This window comes from Pithys albifrons, chromosome 6, assembly GCF_047495875.1.
Source record: "Pithys albifrons albifrons isolate INPA30051 chromosome 6, PitAlb_v1, whole genome shotgun sequence".
Taxonomy (NCBI): domain Eukaryota; kingdom Metazoa; phylum Chordata; class Aves; order Passeriformes; family Thamnophilidae; genus Pithys; species Pithys albifrons.
Genome location: NC_092463.1, coordinates 15,291,483 through 15,309,739, shown reverse-complemented (window position 1 = coordinate 15,309,739; position 18,257 = coordinate 15,291,483). Strand labels below are relative to the sequence as shown.

At 42.6% G+C, this 18,257-nt stretch overlaps 1 protein-coding gene and 1 non-coding gene across 4 annotated transcripts in view; both read right to left on the bottom strand.

The window, feature by feature from the left end:
* The window catches only part of SYNE3 (spectrin repeat containing nuclear envelope family member 3), an 80,291-nt gene extending 62,652 nt beyond the window's left edge, over positions 1-17,639 (bottom strand). Inside the window, exons 1-2 of one of the 3 annotated variants that reach the window (XM_071557588.1) lie at positions 17,434-17,639; positions 15,600-15,754 (exon numbers count right to left, since the gene is read on the bottom strand). In XM_071557588.1, the coding sequence (XP_071413689.1) occupies positions 15,600-15,687 (88 nt within the window). In that variant the 5' untranslated portion in view covers positions 15,688-15,754; positions 17,434-17,639. Of the gene's footprint in view, positions 1-5,137; positions 5,306-15,599; positions 15,755-17,433 lie in introns of those variants that run through there. The other 2 variants (XM_071557587.1, XM_071557590.1) reach the window with 2 other exon arrangements.
* Positions 16,059-16,331, bottom strand: LOC139673770 (small Cajal body-specific RNA 13). The gene has a single exon (XR_011698196.1). It is a non-coding gene; the product is annotated as a small Cajal body-specific RNA 13 (non-coding RNA).
* Positions 17,640-18,257: the final 618 nt, after the last annotated feature.

Sequence of the window (18,257 nt, the reverse complement as noted above, 5' to 3'; positions counted from 1 at the left end):
GCCTCTGACAGACAGTGCCAGACCCAACAACACATGAAAGATCCAACATGACTGCTCCAATTTTAAAATTCTGACTGTACATGCTCCTTCAAGATCACAAAGCAAACCTGTGGCAGGCAAAGTCACATCAAGGGAAGTTTAGAACGGACATTTGGAAGCATTTCTTGACTTAGAGGATGCTCAAACAGTGCAGCAGGCTTCTTAGAGAAGTGGTTGATGTCCCAAGCCTATCAGTGTTTGAGGCATTTGGTGCCTTTAATAACATGCTTTAATTTTTGTTCAAAGAGGTAAGGCAGTTAGACAAGTGATTGTTGTAGCTCCCTTCCAACTGAAGAATCTATTCTATTCTTATTGTTACTATCATCATCATCAACTGCAAGGGGAGCAGCACATAGCCTTATGTAAAGTGTTTCTAGGATTCCCTGGTGACAGGCACTATCTAGTAAGTATAACAGTAAATTCCCCAGCACAAGCTATCCCACATGGGCCTCTTATTCAGCTTGTGCTCCCAAGTATTACTGTCACCTTTCTCAAAAGGCTTTCTGCATAGTGAAACTGTAACAGCAGTTATTCATCTTTTAATACCACTAAACAAACACTATTCAAGAGCAAACCAAGAAAGCCACAGCTTGATACCTGAGTTTGAGTCATATTACAAGCTCCTGGTTCCCCCTCTTTTCTGCTCTTTCTCAATTTCTTCCAGTATATTTTTTCATGCACCTGTTCAGTGATATACCAAAGCTGAGATTGCCTCTTAATCCTCAGCCTGTTACAGTCGGATCAGAAATTCCCTCAAAATCCCTTCAATGAAGGACTTCACACCAAGCCCAACTGTTTTCTTTAAGTGTAACATAGAAAAGAAGCTTGTAACAACAGACATGAAAAGTCAGTTCTGCTAAAGGGGAACAAAAGACTTCACATCCTCTTTGAAATCAATTCACTGTCATTGGAATACAATTAAGCTGTGTGCACTAACACACACATCAAAGGTCATTTATTAACGTGTCATGTGGTATCAGTGAGAATGCCCTCCCCTGTCAGACCTATGGTCCTTATCTCAACATTGAGGTGGGGCCACTTCAGATACCTGAAGTTAAATTCTCCAGAGTAATCTTCTTGTAATGCAGGCAGTACCATCCTGTGATGTAATTCATTAGAAATATAGGAATATATCACAGTAAGCAACAGTTCATGTCACTTTGAGTCTACGAAGCAGTGAATCCAACAGCAATGTCTAAGGGACAGCTTGTTGCAGTCATCACTTCTCCTGAAGGGCAAGGACTGACTTGAAATTCCAGCTCTGCAGAACAGTGTGTGAGGAGAGATCCTTATGGAAGGATCTCCACTTTCAGTTTAAAAGACTCCATTTCTTTAAAACTCTGTCTATTATGCCCTCAACAAACAATAGAGAACAAACAAGAAAAGTAAATTTTCAAACAAACCAACAAAACTATGTTTAAGTTGATGCTTACAATACTGCAGTTAGTCATGGAAGTACCATTATAAGAAAAGTCTTCATTTCTAAATGCATATGCCAATATCAGCCTCAGGCAATGGAATTACATTTCAGACCAAAACTTAAGCAAAATTCAAGGATGTGTAGTTTGAGGCCTATTACTAATCAATATCATGCTGAGTTTTGAACACTGCATTTTAAACACTTCAGTTTTTCTCATGTCATTTATATTACCTGAAGGCAAAAATCCTATCATTCAGTTGTTTGCAGAGCAGACTAACATGATTGAATTTGCATTTTTTAATTTCACAGAATTGTAGCTTGAGCAAGCTGAGACATTAATGACCATCGATAAGCACTACCTAAGATTTTTCCTTCAAGAATAAAAGTATTCCACTTCCTACGTTCCAAAGACAGTAACAAGATTTCCAGCCAGATTCAAAATCGTATTTGTTCCTGTTGATTTCAGGTGCCTCAGTACCTTTGTCTTCATATAGAAACTGCCAGGTCAAAAACTCCCTTGCCAGTTACACCCTGTGTTAACAGTCCTGAAGCTCAAGAATGCTTCCTGTAACAACGTGGCTTTTTCTTTGTGCATGCCGGAATTACCAGGATTCACATTTTGCCCACAATCCTTAAGTGGCCATAACCAATCCAGTTGTAAAGGGACTCTTTAAGGATGTCATCACACCGGTATATATGGTAGAACAAGCTTGCCAGGACAGGTTAAAGCTGTGATATGAAACCCCACAAACAGCTGACAAGGACTAACAGTCAAAAAAAGCTCAATCCAAAACAAAATTCAGTGTCTTGTTATTGCTACAGATGATCTGGGATTTGTTCTACCAGTCACGTCAAGGAATATGCAATTCTGAGTCAGGATGAATGATCATTGCTTTTGCATGGTTTCAAGGGAATTATGCTTATATGATGGCATTCAGTAAGTCTTGAAACTGTAGGCCAATTCTGCCAAAACAAAATAGCTCTAAAGACTCTAGCTGAGATCATAGCCCTTCTGTACTTGGTGTACTTGCACAAATGTGTGACTGGCAGAACAAAGACAGGACTTGTGCCCTGGAGATGCAGGGACATAAAAACAAAGCACTTTGTGACCAGCCGGACTCAGGAAATCAGATCTTCTACAGAACTGTGTTCCTTGGTTGATTGCAAGTTAACACTGAACTGTATGAAGATTTTCTGTTTCCATGTTCAAAATGCAATCAGAGCTATTTGTCTTCTTTGACGTTTTACGGGAGATGCCAGTTCAGGGGCATTGATCCAGATCTTTCTTCCTTTTTCTTTAAAGCTTCATTTACACCAAATATCTTATTACCAAATGGAGGTTGTTACATATGAACGTACCACTCAGTCATTAAGCTAAAAACTGAGGAAAACTGGCAACTGTCTGATTTTAGACTTGCTTTTCCCTGTTGGCCCGTTCCTACAAAATTTGCAGGAACTTAATTACCTTGAAGCTGTTCTCCTTATGTTACACTTGGTACATGTCCCTTAAATAATATTTTATTGCCATTTCCCAGTCTTATTTAAGGGATGAATACCAAGATTCATGTGTATGCATATATTAAGGGATAGCAAAAACCTTGCCTTCCAACAGAAGATTGTTATCTTTTTGAAGCTGCAATGCAGGTGTGGAGCATCCCCTCAGGCAGTGGAATTGCTCTCCAAAGTCATGGGGATGCAGGTACAGCCACATTCTGAGGTGGAGCATCTACAAGTGTATATAGTTTTTAGAATGATTTCCATGTCACAGAGAGGTAGAGTAGCACAAAAAATGGCTTACTTGTGACGGAAGGCTAGACAGTCTTTTTAATGAGGTTGATACCACACAGAGGATATTTGCATCAGGAACAGACTGTGAAACATGGTAGCAGTCTTGACCAAGATGAGAGGGAAAGAAGGAGCAGTGAAATACATGGCTGAAGGAAAGAACTGGAACTATCAAGAAATGCAAGAAAAGAGGTAAGCACCACAACACCACACCCTGAATGGTAGCTAATTCTGCCTTGGAAATTTCACAGGACTCCGGATCTGATGATTCACAAACAATGTGAAAACAGCACTGGGTGTAGGAGAAAGCTGTTTATTATAGAGAGACCATCGACTTTGTCAGACTCCATTTCCTGACAGCTAGTTTGTAGGGAACAATGTTGCTGTGACTCACCAAAAGATGTTTGTTTTCTCGTGCGAAAAAAAAAAGCCGCCACGGGACTGATTGCATTAAATTACATTTCCTTGAGATCCAACTGGCTCACACGCTTGGCAGCCACAGAGACTGTGCCAAGCAGATGTGCATTTCAACATCAGGTTTGAGGCGCTTTTAGGAAGAGAAGGAAAACACTTGAAGGCAACCAATCAGCTTTTAAAGTTTTGTGGCATTTTTTAAATTCTTTCCCCAGAAAAGAAGCACTGTGTTACAAAGATTTTCAAATGACGCACAGCATGTCAATGGCTTAAAAGTAACATCCAAAAGTAGCAGCAAGGAGCTGGTAGGAGTAGCATAGTCATATTATTATCATTAATGATTCAACTGGCCAGGATTACAATTGAGGCAAAGGAGAAGACAGGGATCCCACACTGAAGAACGTGGAAAATAAAGGCAGTGTCTTGCAATCATCATTTTCACAATTAGTCATTCTACACATGCATAATTCTTGCAGTTTTCAATTTGTTAACCTCTTTGAATAGACCTATTTCTAAGAATAAAATTTTCCTGGACGAAGACCTAAACTCACATAGGCCAAACTAATAAGGATTTGGGGATAAAAGAGATGGCAGAAACAAGTAGTACAAGAAACCAAAGCCTTACTACACAGCGGGGTGGGGGGAACTTTACATAAAGAAATTGCACACAATCTAAAAATGAGGGTAGAGGGCTTTACAATAGAAAAACTGGGAAACTTTCTAACTGTAGGAAAAATATGTTAAGTCAAGGTCAGACCTGCTTAAGGGGAATCAGAGTCAAGATAGGTTTATATCTAATAGATTTGAAGAGGGAAGAGGTGGGAAAGGAGAAGAAGAACAGGGACCTTGCAAACCGCAGTAGAGTCCTGGCAGTGGGGACCCAGAGATGAAGAAACATGACAGTAACACTGAGCAACCAGCTTTGGCAAGAGCCTGGCATGTATCTGGGGAGAAAAAGTTGCAGAATGCAGCTGAACGCTGAACTAGGCTGGCACTCGTTCGCAGATGCGGGTTTTTAAAAGAAGCTAAATAAAACGCTTTACCCATTTAGCTTGTATTATTTAGATCTGCTGCAGTTCCTGCAGCTACGCTATTGCATTAGGGATAGACAGGGAGCTCTCGTACTGCCCGGGGAGCTGTCCTGGGCAAGGACAAGCCCCGCGGCGGCTCCCGCTCTGCGGCTCCGGCGGTGCCCGCTGCGGCTCTCCGGGGGCCGAGCACCCGCTGCCTTGGCGGCGTTCGGGCACCGCTCCCGGGGCCGGGGGAGCGCCGAGCAACAGGAGGCGGGTCTGAAGCCGGGCGGGCTGTCAGCGAGCCCAGCCGCGCTCCCTCCCTGCCGGCGGGACGGGACGGGACGGGACGCTGCAGTCCCGGGACGGCGCGGTCTCGCCGCTCCTCCCTCCCGCAGCCCCCCCAGCACCGGCAACAGGCCCCGAGCAGCGCCCCGGCAGCGCCGTAGGCCCCGTCCCACTCACTCACCGCCGCGGCACCGCTGCCGCCTCCCCCGCGGGCAGCCCCGGGGGCCGCGCTGCCTCCTCCCTGCCCTTCCCTTCCCACGCTGCGCCCACTCCGGCGCTCGCTCAGCCTCGGCGGGGCCGCCCGGCCCCGGCCCCGCCGCTCCGGGGGCTGCGCGGAGGACCCGCCCCCGCTGCCGCCGCCCGGCCCGGCCCGGCGGGCGGTGTTATGTAACCCGGGCCAGGCCGTCCCGCCCCGCCGCCAGCGCAGCCCCCGCCGAGGGCCAGCGCACCGGGACACGGGCACTGCCGCGGCCCTGCCCGGCGGTCGCAGGCGCCAGGTGAGCACCCGCATTCTGCTATTTTTAGCAAGAGTAAAATGCACCAGAAGATGAAAAGCTAAGTTTGTCACAGTATGCGGTTCTGCGGGGCTTGGAACTGCGAGAAGCACTGAGCACCGTGGGCGACAAAGCTCCGGGCGATCCTGGCACGTGCCGGTAGCCCCGGCGATGCGCAACAACGCGTGGGCAAGTCTCTTAATGTTTCCTCTGAATGCCTCGTATCCCAGCAGCTACACGTGCATGAAACAACCCCAGCTCAGCAGAGGTTTGGATGCATGAAGTGACATTTTGAGGGGGAAAAAAACCCCAACCAAAACAATTAAAACTTAGGAAACAAAACCTGTTTCCACTGTAGTGTTGTTTGAGGCCAAAGTCTATAGCGTGTGCTCAGGCTATTATGGAAATATCAGCTAGAAACAAAAGGAGCAGCAGTTGTGGTGCGTTGCCAGCCACGGCGTTGGTCCTGTAGCCCAGGGAGAGAAGCCAGAGAGTCATCAACATCTTGGTGCTCCATCTGCGGCATCAGAGTTATAATCATGTGAGAGCCTGCGCACTGAGCCACAGAGAGGGAAGGAGGAAAGAATGAACAACTTCTTATTGAAACAACAACATAATGTAAACAAACTGGATGAGCATGTGAAGAGGTTTGTATTTCATAAAGCACAAAAACGTCCTGTTTGTCAGGGGTTATATTGCTGCCCTCTGCTGCTGGGAATTTGGGCAGTTCATCTGCCCAACGAGCTATTTGCGATAAAAATCTCTGATTACACATAACAGTGCTGTGGAAAAGAGCCTCGAGATACGTAGTTCAGAAGTGAAGAAAGGGTGAGGTCCCCGATTCTGCGAGAGGCAGGGAGGACAGCTCTCGACCCTCTAGTGCCGAGTGGTTTGGCTGACTCACATCAACAGTGCTCTCTGGCTGCATCAGCCAGGGAAGCCTTCATGGGCTCACTTCTGCCCACCATCAGGAACGTCATCTGCCATCCATGTGCCAACACGATCTTAATTGGAATAGCTCTTTACCTATATTACTCCAAAGGAATCAGGAATCACTATCCCTCACCAAAACAATGTTAAAGATTAAAGGAAATTTTGTCAGAAGTTCATGGTGAGGAATGCACTTCTATAGCTGGTTCTGACCTTGAAGCTCCAACTGGCCAGTGTACTATAGTGGCATCATTTGGGATAACCATGACCTTTTAAGTTGTTACTGAGAGAGCAACTAAATGCTGTAATCATCCTGTGTTTGTGGACAAGCTTTTACTCTAACTTGGAAAATAATTTATTCACTATCTTGGTTTTGACAGACTATTTACTTGGAGTAAAGTTCATATCGCCAGTGTGTAAAATTCCATCTATGCCTATGCAACTGCTCTTGCCTATAGTAATTCAGATCTGATTATCTCTTAATGACCTTTGGAATATCATGAGGAAATGGATGCAACCCAAAGGAGCTGGACTCCAAGGGAATGTCTCTATAATAGGTAGATGATAGAGAAAATAAAATCTTATCTGTGAATTTGCCTTGGGAAAACTGGGTCAGTTATCAGTGAGTATATGAACCACTACACTGGCAGCGATTAATTCCTTATGAAACCACCCCCTTGGAGATTACTTTGCATACATAGGCCTTTTAAACCCCTTGTATTCAGAAAGTTTGCTGGTGGGGGACAATGAATCACTGTGTCTAAAAATTGCTTGCTTTAAGTTCATCTTCTGCATTTCCCTGTGTGGAGGCTTTTGTGACTCCCATTTTACTACCTCAAACAACTTGTACATGTTGACTTAGAAAAAGTGCTATACACAGGCAAACAGCAGGCATTAAGTAAATGAGCATTCAGTGCATTACCCAAACAATACAAAGCTGCCCACAAACCACACCTAAACCACACAGGAGAGGTTAGAATGACTGCAAGCAGTGTGGAAGGGTGGAGGGGCTTCTGAAAAGGGAAGAGCAGCAGCCCTAGCTTTCTTTCTTTGTAAGAAAGGAGTATATTTTTAGAAGCCGTTTCCCCAGCCTCTAAAGCAAACCACAAGTATTTGTCAGTGAATATCCAGCATTTTCAGCCATTTCCTGTGATGAGTAGAACACCCAAGAGACTGGGTGGAAAGCACAAAATACTGCAAAAGGAACAATGGTGTTGGCATGGTTTATTCCATAGGAGGACCTGCATGACGTCTTTTAGGGCATCAGAGAACCACTTAAAATGCTGCAGGGCAGCTGCTCTCTCTTATTAGTGTAACACACCCATTTATTTGTGCTCATAGCCGATGACAAACAAGTATTACAAGATATTAGGATGTTTTCCTTTATGTTTGGTTAGGTACAGCAATGTAAAATTGTTATTCAAATAATGAGTCACATGGCAGTCAGGATGGGAGGGACAGCAGAGTAACACTTCTGTGCAACGACCCAGTGACATGTCTTTGGCATGACAGATTTCAATGTTGGGACACATCAGCATATTTTTGTGTGTTATTTTATAGCTACTAGAAGTTGAACATTGCTTGACAAAAGCTTTTGTAGGTGGTGGTAGGAGTTGCCACAGAAGAACTCTCTCCTCAGGCAGTGAGGAATGAAGAACTATGAACTCTAAATGCTGTTGCCAAAGTAGCTTATCTTCAGAAGCACTAGGACAAGGATCACACCAGCAAACCAGGCTAACCTCCTGTCCTATATTCATATGGAGATTACATGGACTTAACCTGGCATTTCACATTCTCTCTGCTGCATATGTTGGATTTTACCTTTTGTCTAATTTGGCTCCACACCTGGGCACAGACTGACTACCTCCACAGGGAAATGTGACTCTGTGCTAGTGTATACGGGTGGGAGCAAAACACCTAAGACACAACTCCCCTTGTCCGAAAGAGCATCTTCATTAGAGGGCTATGAAGCCTCTCTGTGTTCACCACCCATCAGGGTCACTCGAAGGTTTTTTTCCTGCAAGTTGTCTAACATCTAGGTATCAGCAAAGTTAGCAGTTGTGCAGGAAATACAGTTTCTAACTCATCTACATTTTGCAACTAGAACAAACTACTGAATTTACTTTGTTTCTTTAGGAAATCTTCCCTGCTTCCAGCTACATTCTTCTCAACATATTTTAAAATGCACTCTTCTGCACAGTTATCTTTTCCCAACTACCTTTACAATCCTCAGTGACCTATTTGAGTTAGGAAGGTACATTAATATGGAAATAGGAGGCTGCAAAGTGGACGACTGCAAAAGTATCTTTGAGACAGAAAAAAAAATCATTATTTGCTCACTTGTAAATAGAAATATGGAAGCTTGCTCATAGTACGTCTGCCTCCAGGTGAGAGAAGACAGTGGCATTGCTGAGGCTTATGTTGTTTGGAGCACTACACCTGCTGAGCACACACCACTTGTGAATCCGAAGCAAGCTACAAGTGATGAGAATGAGTCTAAAAATCAAATTAACTATATATGATATATTAAAACCAGAAGCCATTTTTTACCTGTAAACCTTCATGTTATTCATATATAAGAATCCGAGTAATTAATATAAGTGAATTAAAGAACACAAACTTGCCATCCGTGATAAACTGGTATAAGAATAAAGACAAGTTCAAGTGTTTGTCCACATTTTGAAATGATATTCTGTTTTGCATGTGTTTTATACTCTATTTAAACTGGGGGGAAAAAATCAATACCCCTCCTCTATTTAAAAATAAATGTATGAAAATTAATTAGGTTTATGACTAACTCCTACATATAAGCAGCATTTTTAATCTTTTTTTAAGACAGCAGCTGAACAAGACTCATAATTTATGCAATGAATAATCTATGCTGTGAACTCTGTGGATCAAAAAAGGTTTACTGACTGTATTACAGCAGTACCTAGAGATCTCTGAACTGCAGACAGTTTGCCAGGGAGTCTGAATGTTCCTAGAGAAAAAACACTGGGTGTTCTGGAGCAGCAACAATCTAGCCACACCAGACAGTGAACAAGGAAAGGCTTATGTTGACTTCTGCTTTGAAAGTGTGAAAGAAGCAGCAACAAAATGCAAAGCTGCAGATTTAGGAGTATGCAGTGCTAACTTGTGTCAGTGCCCCTCAATGACAGCAGGAGACAAGCCTAGGGAAGCCAAGGCCCAGTGCAAATCAGAATTTGTAGCCAGATCTGTGTCCAACTCCAATGGACTGGGTTTCTTTCCTTGCTCCTTTCCACATTGTTTTTTAAGTTATAGAAGGAGATGCCAGCAGCTAGTCTAAAAAATATTCTCTGGAGTCATCTGGATAGATAGCAAAGACAACTGTTGATATATAACATTCCATAAACTTTTTACTATTAAAATCATTCCTTGCTTCCCTTCTCACCATAAATGCAGTTTTGCTATTCTGATTTCCCTGAGACTCAGGAGTCTGGAGCTACACTTTCACCTCTACTAGCCCTCCTGCTCCTAGACATGCCAGCTTTGTGAAACAACTTGTTTGCATATTGTTTTTTATGGGATGGGAAACACATCCTACACCAAACAACTCTAACTCTTGTATGCCAGTGTTTAAAAGACTGTCTAGGTAAAGTCTTTAGGTTTACTTTCTTCCTTCCATAAAACACAGCCCTTAAATCATTCACAACAGCAGTCAACCATGAAACTACAATAGAGCACAGATCAACTTCTACAGATTGAGTGTCTCAAACTAAAGTACAGTGACAGAAAACAGCTGCAAGGGTGTACCTCTGCCTGCTCATGTCTCCCAGGACTAGCAGCGATTGAAAGCCAGTATCTGAACAAAGAGCAAAAGGGCTACTGATAGGGAAGGGAGTGCAAGGACAATTCAGGGTGATCTGAGCATCACTGTCACAAGGAAAATGATTGCTCTGAAACTGATAGTTTTACCAGGGTGAAAGTGCTTTTGTTTGTTTTAAACAAAGTCAAGCTGATTATCGAGCAGGCCTTTATACAAGCCCAGCAACTGCTACAATTAAATGACACACAACTTTCATGTCCAAGTGCTTTATCCTGCAAGTTGCTAGCTCCATCCAAGGACACTAGGAACCAGTCTCAGCTGCCATGGTTATCAGCAAGGGAGGAATGCTACAATGAGGAATGCTACTCTTCAGAGGAAGAGCTTATAGTATCACTGAATTGCAAGAAATTAACTTAAAGGGAAGCATTAGAAAGCATGTCAATATTTTAATGGAAATTTAGGGAACGTGCATATGCTTGTATTTGAGAAGGTGCCTGTTCAGTGAAAGAACTGCTTGCCCTCTAAAAGTCCATCAGTAGCAATTGTCACCAAACAAACCTGTATGTTTGCATGATGCAACTATGAGCTATAAAAGCACTGGATGTGCACAGTCAGATTAAGGAAAATACCTGTATTTATATGGGGCATTTGGCAATGCTCTCTCAGTTCGTGTGTTCTTAAAACAGTCAGATTTTTAACAGATACAGGTTTTCATACTTCAAAAGAATAAAAACATTTTAGAATATCAAAACTCCCCAGACTTCCCTCATCTTTATATTATTTCTGGTTTTACAAGTTTCTCTTTTTAAGTAAGTGCAGCAATTCAAGTTTCTGGGTTCCCCTTTAAGAATTTGTATTTTTACCTCCCACAAGTGATACTTTGACTCTGTTCTTGCTCTCTGTGTCTACACATTACAAAGGCAAGTATGCCAACACACCCAGTCCTCCTGTCCCATTTTAAGTTTTTGCTAGAACTTTGCTGGATCTTTGAAACTCCCCTGAAAATCAAGTGATCAAACATTCCTGCTGTACTCATCGACACTTTTTCAGAGACCTTAATATATGGAAGAGCTCACAATTTACACGTGTGACATCAGTATCTGTGACTGGCAGGCAGGGATTTAAAACACAGCTGGTTCAAAGTACCTGTTCATTTCAGAAACTCAGTTTAACACACCTAACCTTTTCACTGTAATTTTCACAGTATTTTGTATTTTCCAATTTCACATACTCTTTGCTTCATTGACTCTAATTACAATTGAAAGGGCCAAGAACTTTTCTCAGTCATCCCTCAAACTGCATCAAGATGAACACAGAGAAACACCAGCAGTGAGTACTCTTAATTTTCCAGGTTTCCTTCCCTAGTAGAGTTTAAAATAAAATCCACCTAAGGAAGGCATATTAAAGGCTTGATGCTTTTCTCCTACAAGTAGCTTCCCTTGTTTGAACCTCAGGGCACACTGAGAAAATTAATGCCTATGCACTGAACATGTAGGGCTTCTGGGGAAAAAAAGATGTCATCTCATGATGAAAAGTTGTTTGACATGCTATGCACACAACTTTGGAAGTTTTTCAGCCTAAAACTAACGTTTCTTAAGTGTCCTATGTAGCAACTCTAAGAACATTCCTTTAACAACTTGCATCTGTGCTCATTTCCTTAGAAGTCAATTAACAAAACCTTCACAACTTGAATTCACATTGACCCTTGCACAAACCACCTTGGATCAGAATGTGACTCTGGTAACTTAAGCAGGGAGTGAGTATAAGATCACAAGCTAGTTGCTCTTCACCACAGTGTGTTAACTAAAGTGACTGGTAACACAGAAGGCCAAGACACTGTCACTGGATTCTCCCCTAAAAGTTTTGAAGATTCATTTCTATGCTGTTGGGAAAGTGTGTTCTGCATGTGTCACTAAATTTTAGCCCTTTCACTTCTATCCTGTTATCTTCTTCTTGGTGCATTTTTTTACTCCAAACTCTTCTATTCCCAGTTTCGTCTCCAGTGGTATCTGATGTCTGTGCTGTCAGACCTAGTTGCTACAGCCTTACCCATGCTCCTTGTCACCCTGACTCCATCTCTCCTCTACACTTAAGTATCCATTACTAGATTACACATCTGGTCTGAAAAGCTCCCTGCTCTGAAGGGACAATGACTGGAATAGATTTGGAAAGAAGACACTGTCCCATCCATCTCTAGGAACAATCACTGTAGCTGTCTGCATCAGATGAGAAGTACAACTCCCTTCTACCCGAGTCCCAGTCTCCCACACCTTTGCACACTCTCTTCTTACTTTTGTTACTGGAAACAGACTCTAGCCTAGTCCACAAAACACCCAAAAACAAGCAAACAAAAAAACCCCCACAAACACCAGAGAAATAGGGACAGTATCACATGCACTGGGAAAAACAAAACCAAACCAACCCAGATACCTTTAGCTCAATTTAGTTTGTACATTTACAAATAATTTTGCAGAACCTCATACCTCAGCCAAACATTGGCAGATTTCCACGCAGTTTCTGTCAAAGATCAAATAGTAAAATTTCAACCCCTCAAATTCCACACTGCAGTCATCTGCTCAGAGGCAACACATTTTACATCTGTCTCATCCAAGTTCAAGTTCTCTTTAGCAGAGGATAAACCATTGTGCAGCTCCTGTGAGAAGTTTTAGTCAAACTACTCCAGTGGGCATAACATTCAGAAAACTTCAGTTCACACAAAAAGATGTAGCAAGTGACACGAGGGTCATTTTATTCTGGACAACACATTATATACGGGACTAGAAACATCCTTTTTTTTTACAAGTACCATTTATTGCAGTGACCAATTTTACTTTAGCTACTCACTTTTCTTCATCTCTGCTTTGATACCTCTGCACTTCCACAAGCATTCAGCATATAGCTAAGAATTACACTCAATATTCTTACAGTAACGAGAGCTTATTTATATTAAATCACATTGATAACAGTAGCAACTAAAGACCAATGTTTTAACACGAAGTTTCCAGGCTCCAAGAACGACTTTGAGATTTGTCAAGTAAAGATTAAGCAACAGCAATTCATGTGATTTATGGTGACAACATTGGTTAGACTATAGTGCCTTTCCAAAGGAACATTACAAGAACTTAAAAACATTAAAATGTATACACATATTCCTAGAAAAAAACTGAAATACTAAAGGAGGTGAAATAAAATCTTTATTGAAATATTATAGTACCAAGTTTAAAAACAGCAAAATATAAAAAAATCTTATTAAGCTTCTCCATAACAATTCCATCTATTTTATAAATACAGCGATGTGTGCAAAACTCTTGGATTTTCACTTGGAGAAACAGCTCATGCTGTTGAAACTCGCATGTGATGACATACTTGGTACTGTCTTTGCCACAGAGGAACCAGTGCTATTAATTAAAGTTTTATAACATAGGATGCATTTCTTAAAGTTACATAGCAAAATATTGTAACAAAAAATAAAATAGAAGAGGTAAAGGAATTCAGAAGCGCTGAACAAGAAGGGATCCAAGTGAGACAAGCACTGAGCCCTGACCCCGCCCTTTCAGCGCAGGGTGTAACGCGGGGCTCACCTGCTGCCAAACCGGAGCTACCAGGGCCCCCTCGTGGTCACGACATACCCAATAATCGCAGCTGCTCTTCTATTGCACCTGCAGGTTTATAAAACATGCCAAGCTAAGGAAAGCGCCCCTGTCAACGCGGTTATACAGAGTGTGCCGACAGACCTTAACTGGGTCACAAAAATCTTTTTTACAGGCAAAGATTGCCTTGGGGTTTTCCAACCCTTATGAAAGGCCAGAGACACCTTCAACATTTTAAGTAAATTGCAATTTGTACAAATTACCATATCGAGTCAACTTGGAAAGTCAGAGCACAAGACACTGTTTCTGCAACACCAGACAAAAGCAAGCACACAGGAAGCAAAGAACAGGACATACCTATAGTTATAATCCCAGTCCCCAGCCTTATACAGCTCAGGACTTGATACCATAATCTTTAATATTTAGCAGATGAATTTTCCTCTCTTGAGTTTGCCCAGTCTTTTTCTCTTGCCTATGAAGATTTCAGCATGCCTAACTCCTGCGTTAAAAGAGGCAAGAGGTGTTCTCATTTAGAGGTAGTATTTCTCAGTTATGCATCTAAACAGATACATATAAAATTATGGTTCCTTTTTAATATTGAAAGACCAAGCATCACTACCATTGGCAAATAAGAAACATGGATCTAACAGATTTTGATCAGGCAGCACAGCTGCAAGCAGCCTGCTTATCCCAAAGAATAACTCTGCTCCTCTATACAAAAGTCACACATGTCCTTGCTTGAGGAGACTATCACAACTCACAGAGCAGAGTGAAAAGAGGCACATAGTGAGATCAATGCCATTAAGACACAAGCTTGAAGTCTAAAGAATGCTTCTTTTAAAAAAAGGTCCACATTCAAGCTTGAACATGATCTTCCATTCTACTTGTTAAAAGTGGGGCTCAGACATTTTCCCTTTGATGATTACCATAACCCTTCTCTGCCAAAGGCATCCTTACATGATCTAAGTCAAAAAACTGCCTTAGATCAGTATTTATACTCCATCAGTTAAACTGATGTAGATACTTTTGTACATATACTTTGCCTCTGTCCTTTATGAAGTGAACTGTTCTTTTAAATCTAACACAGACACCCTCTTGAGAATTCACTATAAATCCATGGATATTATTTAATTACCCTCCCAGTTCAGAAACAAGCTTGCTTATAGATCTCCAGATTAGATCCAAAACGGGAAGTTAGATACAGTTCAGATGCCAAAATGTCACGGGGCCTGATTTTCTACATCAGCAAAACCCCCACAATATTTCTACATTTCTGCTGCTTGTTGCACAACCTTTTCAGTCTAGCTCATCTTCCAAATAACCAAGAACTTTTCTCAGATATATATTCAGTGTTCTTAGTTTAGGCAGTCCAGAATGGTAGGTACATTTTAAGCATTCACAATGCTCTCAAAACAGAGGATGCCTTGGTGCTGCCAGATGTTGCCTTGATGGTGGCACACTGAAATTATTTACATGGCATGCAGAACAGCTGGAACTCAAGCCATCCCATAAAAAACTTCATGACAAAACCCCCCCGCCTAAATAGAGCTCAATTGTTAGGGCATATGGGAATTCATTTCCAGTCGCTATCACAAGTCAGAATGACGCACAGATATCACACTTGAACATGAAGAGGTGTCCTGTTCTGATAAGCTGAAATGAGACTTTTCTTTCTCACCAGTTAACTTAGCTCTCCTCTTGTTAAAAACAAACCAAAAAACTTTCTGCTGACACTGTTCTTGGATGTCCACCTCCTTGTACATTATATAAGAATATCAAACTACCAATTTAATAATTCTGTTCAGCAGCAGAATGCCTGAAAGTAATTAACTTAGGACTAACTGTGAGCATTGAAGCCCTGCAGGTTGAATACTGGTGCTTTTTTAGTGTTTTCAAAATGAGGTGATGGGTCTTCTAACAGGAACATCATCAAACTGTCAGGAGTCTTAAGGGAGTCCCATTAACATTTCTTCTGAACAGATGATTTAAATCATTATCTGAAAAATGAAAGAAGTTTCACTTAGACTAACAGAAGACAGGACTTGGTGTTGTAATTATATCTATTTCTAGAGTGTACATGGGCTAATTGTTCTAAGTCTTATCAGCAGGGAAAAGTGTTTATCCACTAATAGACTGCTGCATATTGCATAATCCAAAAGCATTTAACCATACTAAATATTTTATTAAAAAGCATTCTGTTAAGTTTAATATTATCTTATAGGCCAATCCCACAAAACTACAGTAAGTAACTACAAATTTAGGTACTTCTATTTACCACTGACTTCTGAGATGCTTTCTAACATTTATAGCAGTTATTCAGTGTTCAGCAGACATTACTTTAGTTGCTAAACAATATCAGACTGCAGAATTGCTCTTACTGTTGGTAGATCAATAATGACATGGGTAAGTCATTATCTCCGTGGCAACAGAATGGCAGCTGTCGGAGGAATATTGCGCATGTTGCTGCTGCTTCTCTGACAGGCAATGCCTCGGCTTCCTCACACAGATGCTCTCTCTGCAAGCCTGGTGTGCCCAGGGTACCAGCAACCAAGGGCACCTCTTGGACTACAGAGGATTAAACTACAGCTGTGGTTGGTTATGTTATACTGGAAAGAGCACATCTTCACATGGGTTTATTACACTTGAGCCTGACATACCTTACATCACTTATTTCTAATGAACTATCCCCTTGTAGAGGTAGCTGGGACAAACCTCAGGAAGTCAAATACTAAAGACCTGTTCATAACCAAGTATTTTGTTGAAAGAAAGCATTTGGCTGCCTTTAAGAATAGATGTTTCTTTTTAATCAATTTTGATTTCATGCCACTCTGGCTCCCTAGCATCTAAAAGTGGCAGGAGTCTTTATACGTGATTAAAACGACGAAACAGACCACTTGGGCTGTTACACTTGTTTCTGTATATTGAAACAGTTCAACAAACAAAAACACAGTTTTGCTCCTTGTAAGTTATTACAGTTTCATCTAGCCTGAACTGGACACGTTTCCTCATGTTGGCCAGCTTTCACCATGTTAATCAAAACATTTTAACCACAGAAAGCAAACATTTCTCTGTGTCTTTATCAGCATGACTGAGCCCAGCTTGCGATGCTCTACTGAAATCAAAATCTACTGGCTTACAAAATACACAATGTTCATCAGCTACAAAACACATGAACTTTGCCTTCAGATTAACTGTAGAAAGTACTTCTTCATAAATACATCTACTTTCAAATACTGCAGCAACACTTTTATTATTCATAAGCTATTCACATGGGATGACAAAGTGCAAGTTTGGCACAATTCCCTTTAGAATGTGTTATATTAAATTTAAATTAAAGGCAACAGAAGTGATGCCTAAGGGTGATTTCACAGAAAATGAAAACAAAGCTGTCACTCAAGCATCAGCTGGATACCACAAAAACCCAAGAACTAGGCAAATAGTTCTTCTGAATGCTGCAGACAAGCTGGTCTTGCTTGTAAAGCTCTCACAAGAGTAGAACTGGATGGTTCTTTTTCTTACAAATGCAAGCAAGATAAACGGCCATTAACATACCAAAAGTCCAGATGTTGCAGCTGCAATATAAATTAACACTCAAAAATACACTTTGATGAGTTATTTGTAAGAGACCGTATTTTAGTAACGGAGGAAAACTTTGCTGCATTTTTATTCTACTTACAGGATGGCCCTGCTGCTTCAGGAGATCTCCATGCTCTGTGCCAAGTTCTTGGAAAGAATACGGGAGCTCAGCGAAAGTTGGCTGCACACATGGCCATCCGCAGGGCTCGCTCCAAACCCAGCACTTCTCTGGCTAACGTTGGGCAGTTCTCTCCGTGTTCCAGCCCCGACTGAACCAGCACAGGCAGCCAGCCCAACCTTGCTCCCATCTCCCCACCCCGCTGCCACCCCTGCCAGCTGCTCCAGGGACAGACCGGGCTGTGCAAACCTACCGGGGTCTCCTCTCCCAGCACTAAAGCCAAACATGCAAAGAACAAATAAAACGCTACTTCTTCAGTGATTGAAGTCAACTACTTCATCCCATGAAAAATCAACCAGAACAGGGTAACGGAACGGAGACAAACCGAGCCCTGCGCACAGACAAAGCCAGCAGAGAGGCAAACCCAGCCAGCACTTCTGTCAGCTGCCCACGGGAATAGGATGTGCCGACTGAAAGGTGCTGTTCTTCGGCACCAGCTCCCACCGCTGCCACCCGCGCACCCCAACACGCCTCACCCCGCACAGCGCCCGGGACAACCGCGCAGCGCGGCCACCGCAGCCCCCTCTGCCCGCATCTCCCGGGGCCTTAACCACGCCCGGCCCCAGGGAGCCCCACCGCGCCCCGCACCGCCGAAGGGCCAGTAGGCAGGGCGGAACCCAAACACTGCCCGGGATCCCTCGCAGGGCCCAGCGCGCCCTCACGGGCCCGGGGGAGTGGCTGAGCAGAGCGGCAGCCGCACTGCAAGGCCTCCCCGTCCGGCGGAGCAGGCAGTAGGGACAGGGGGC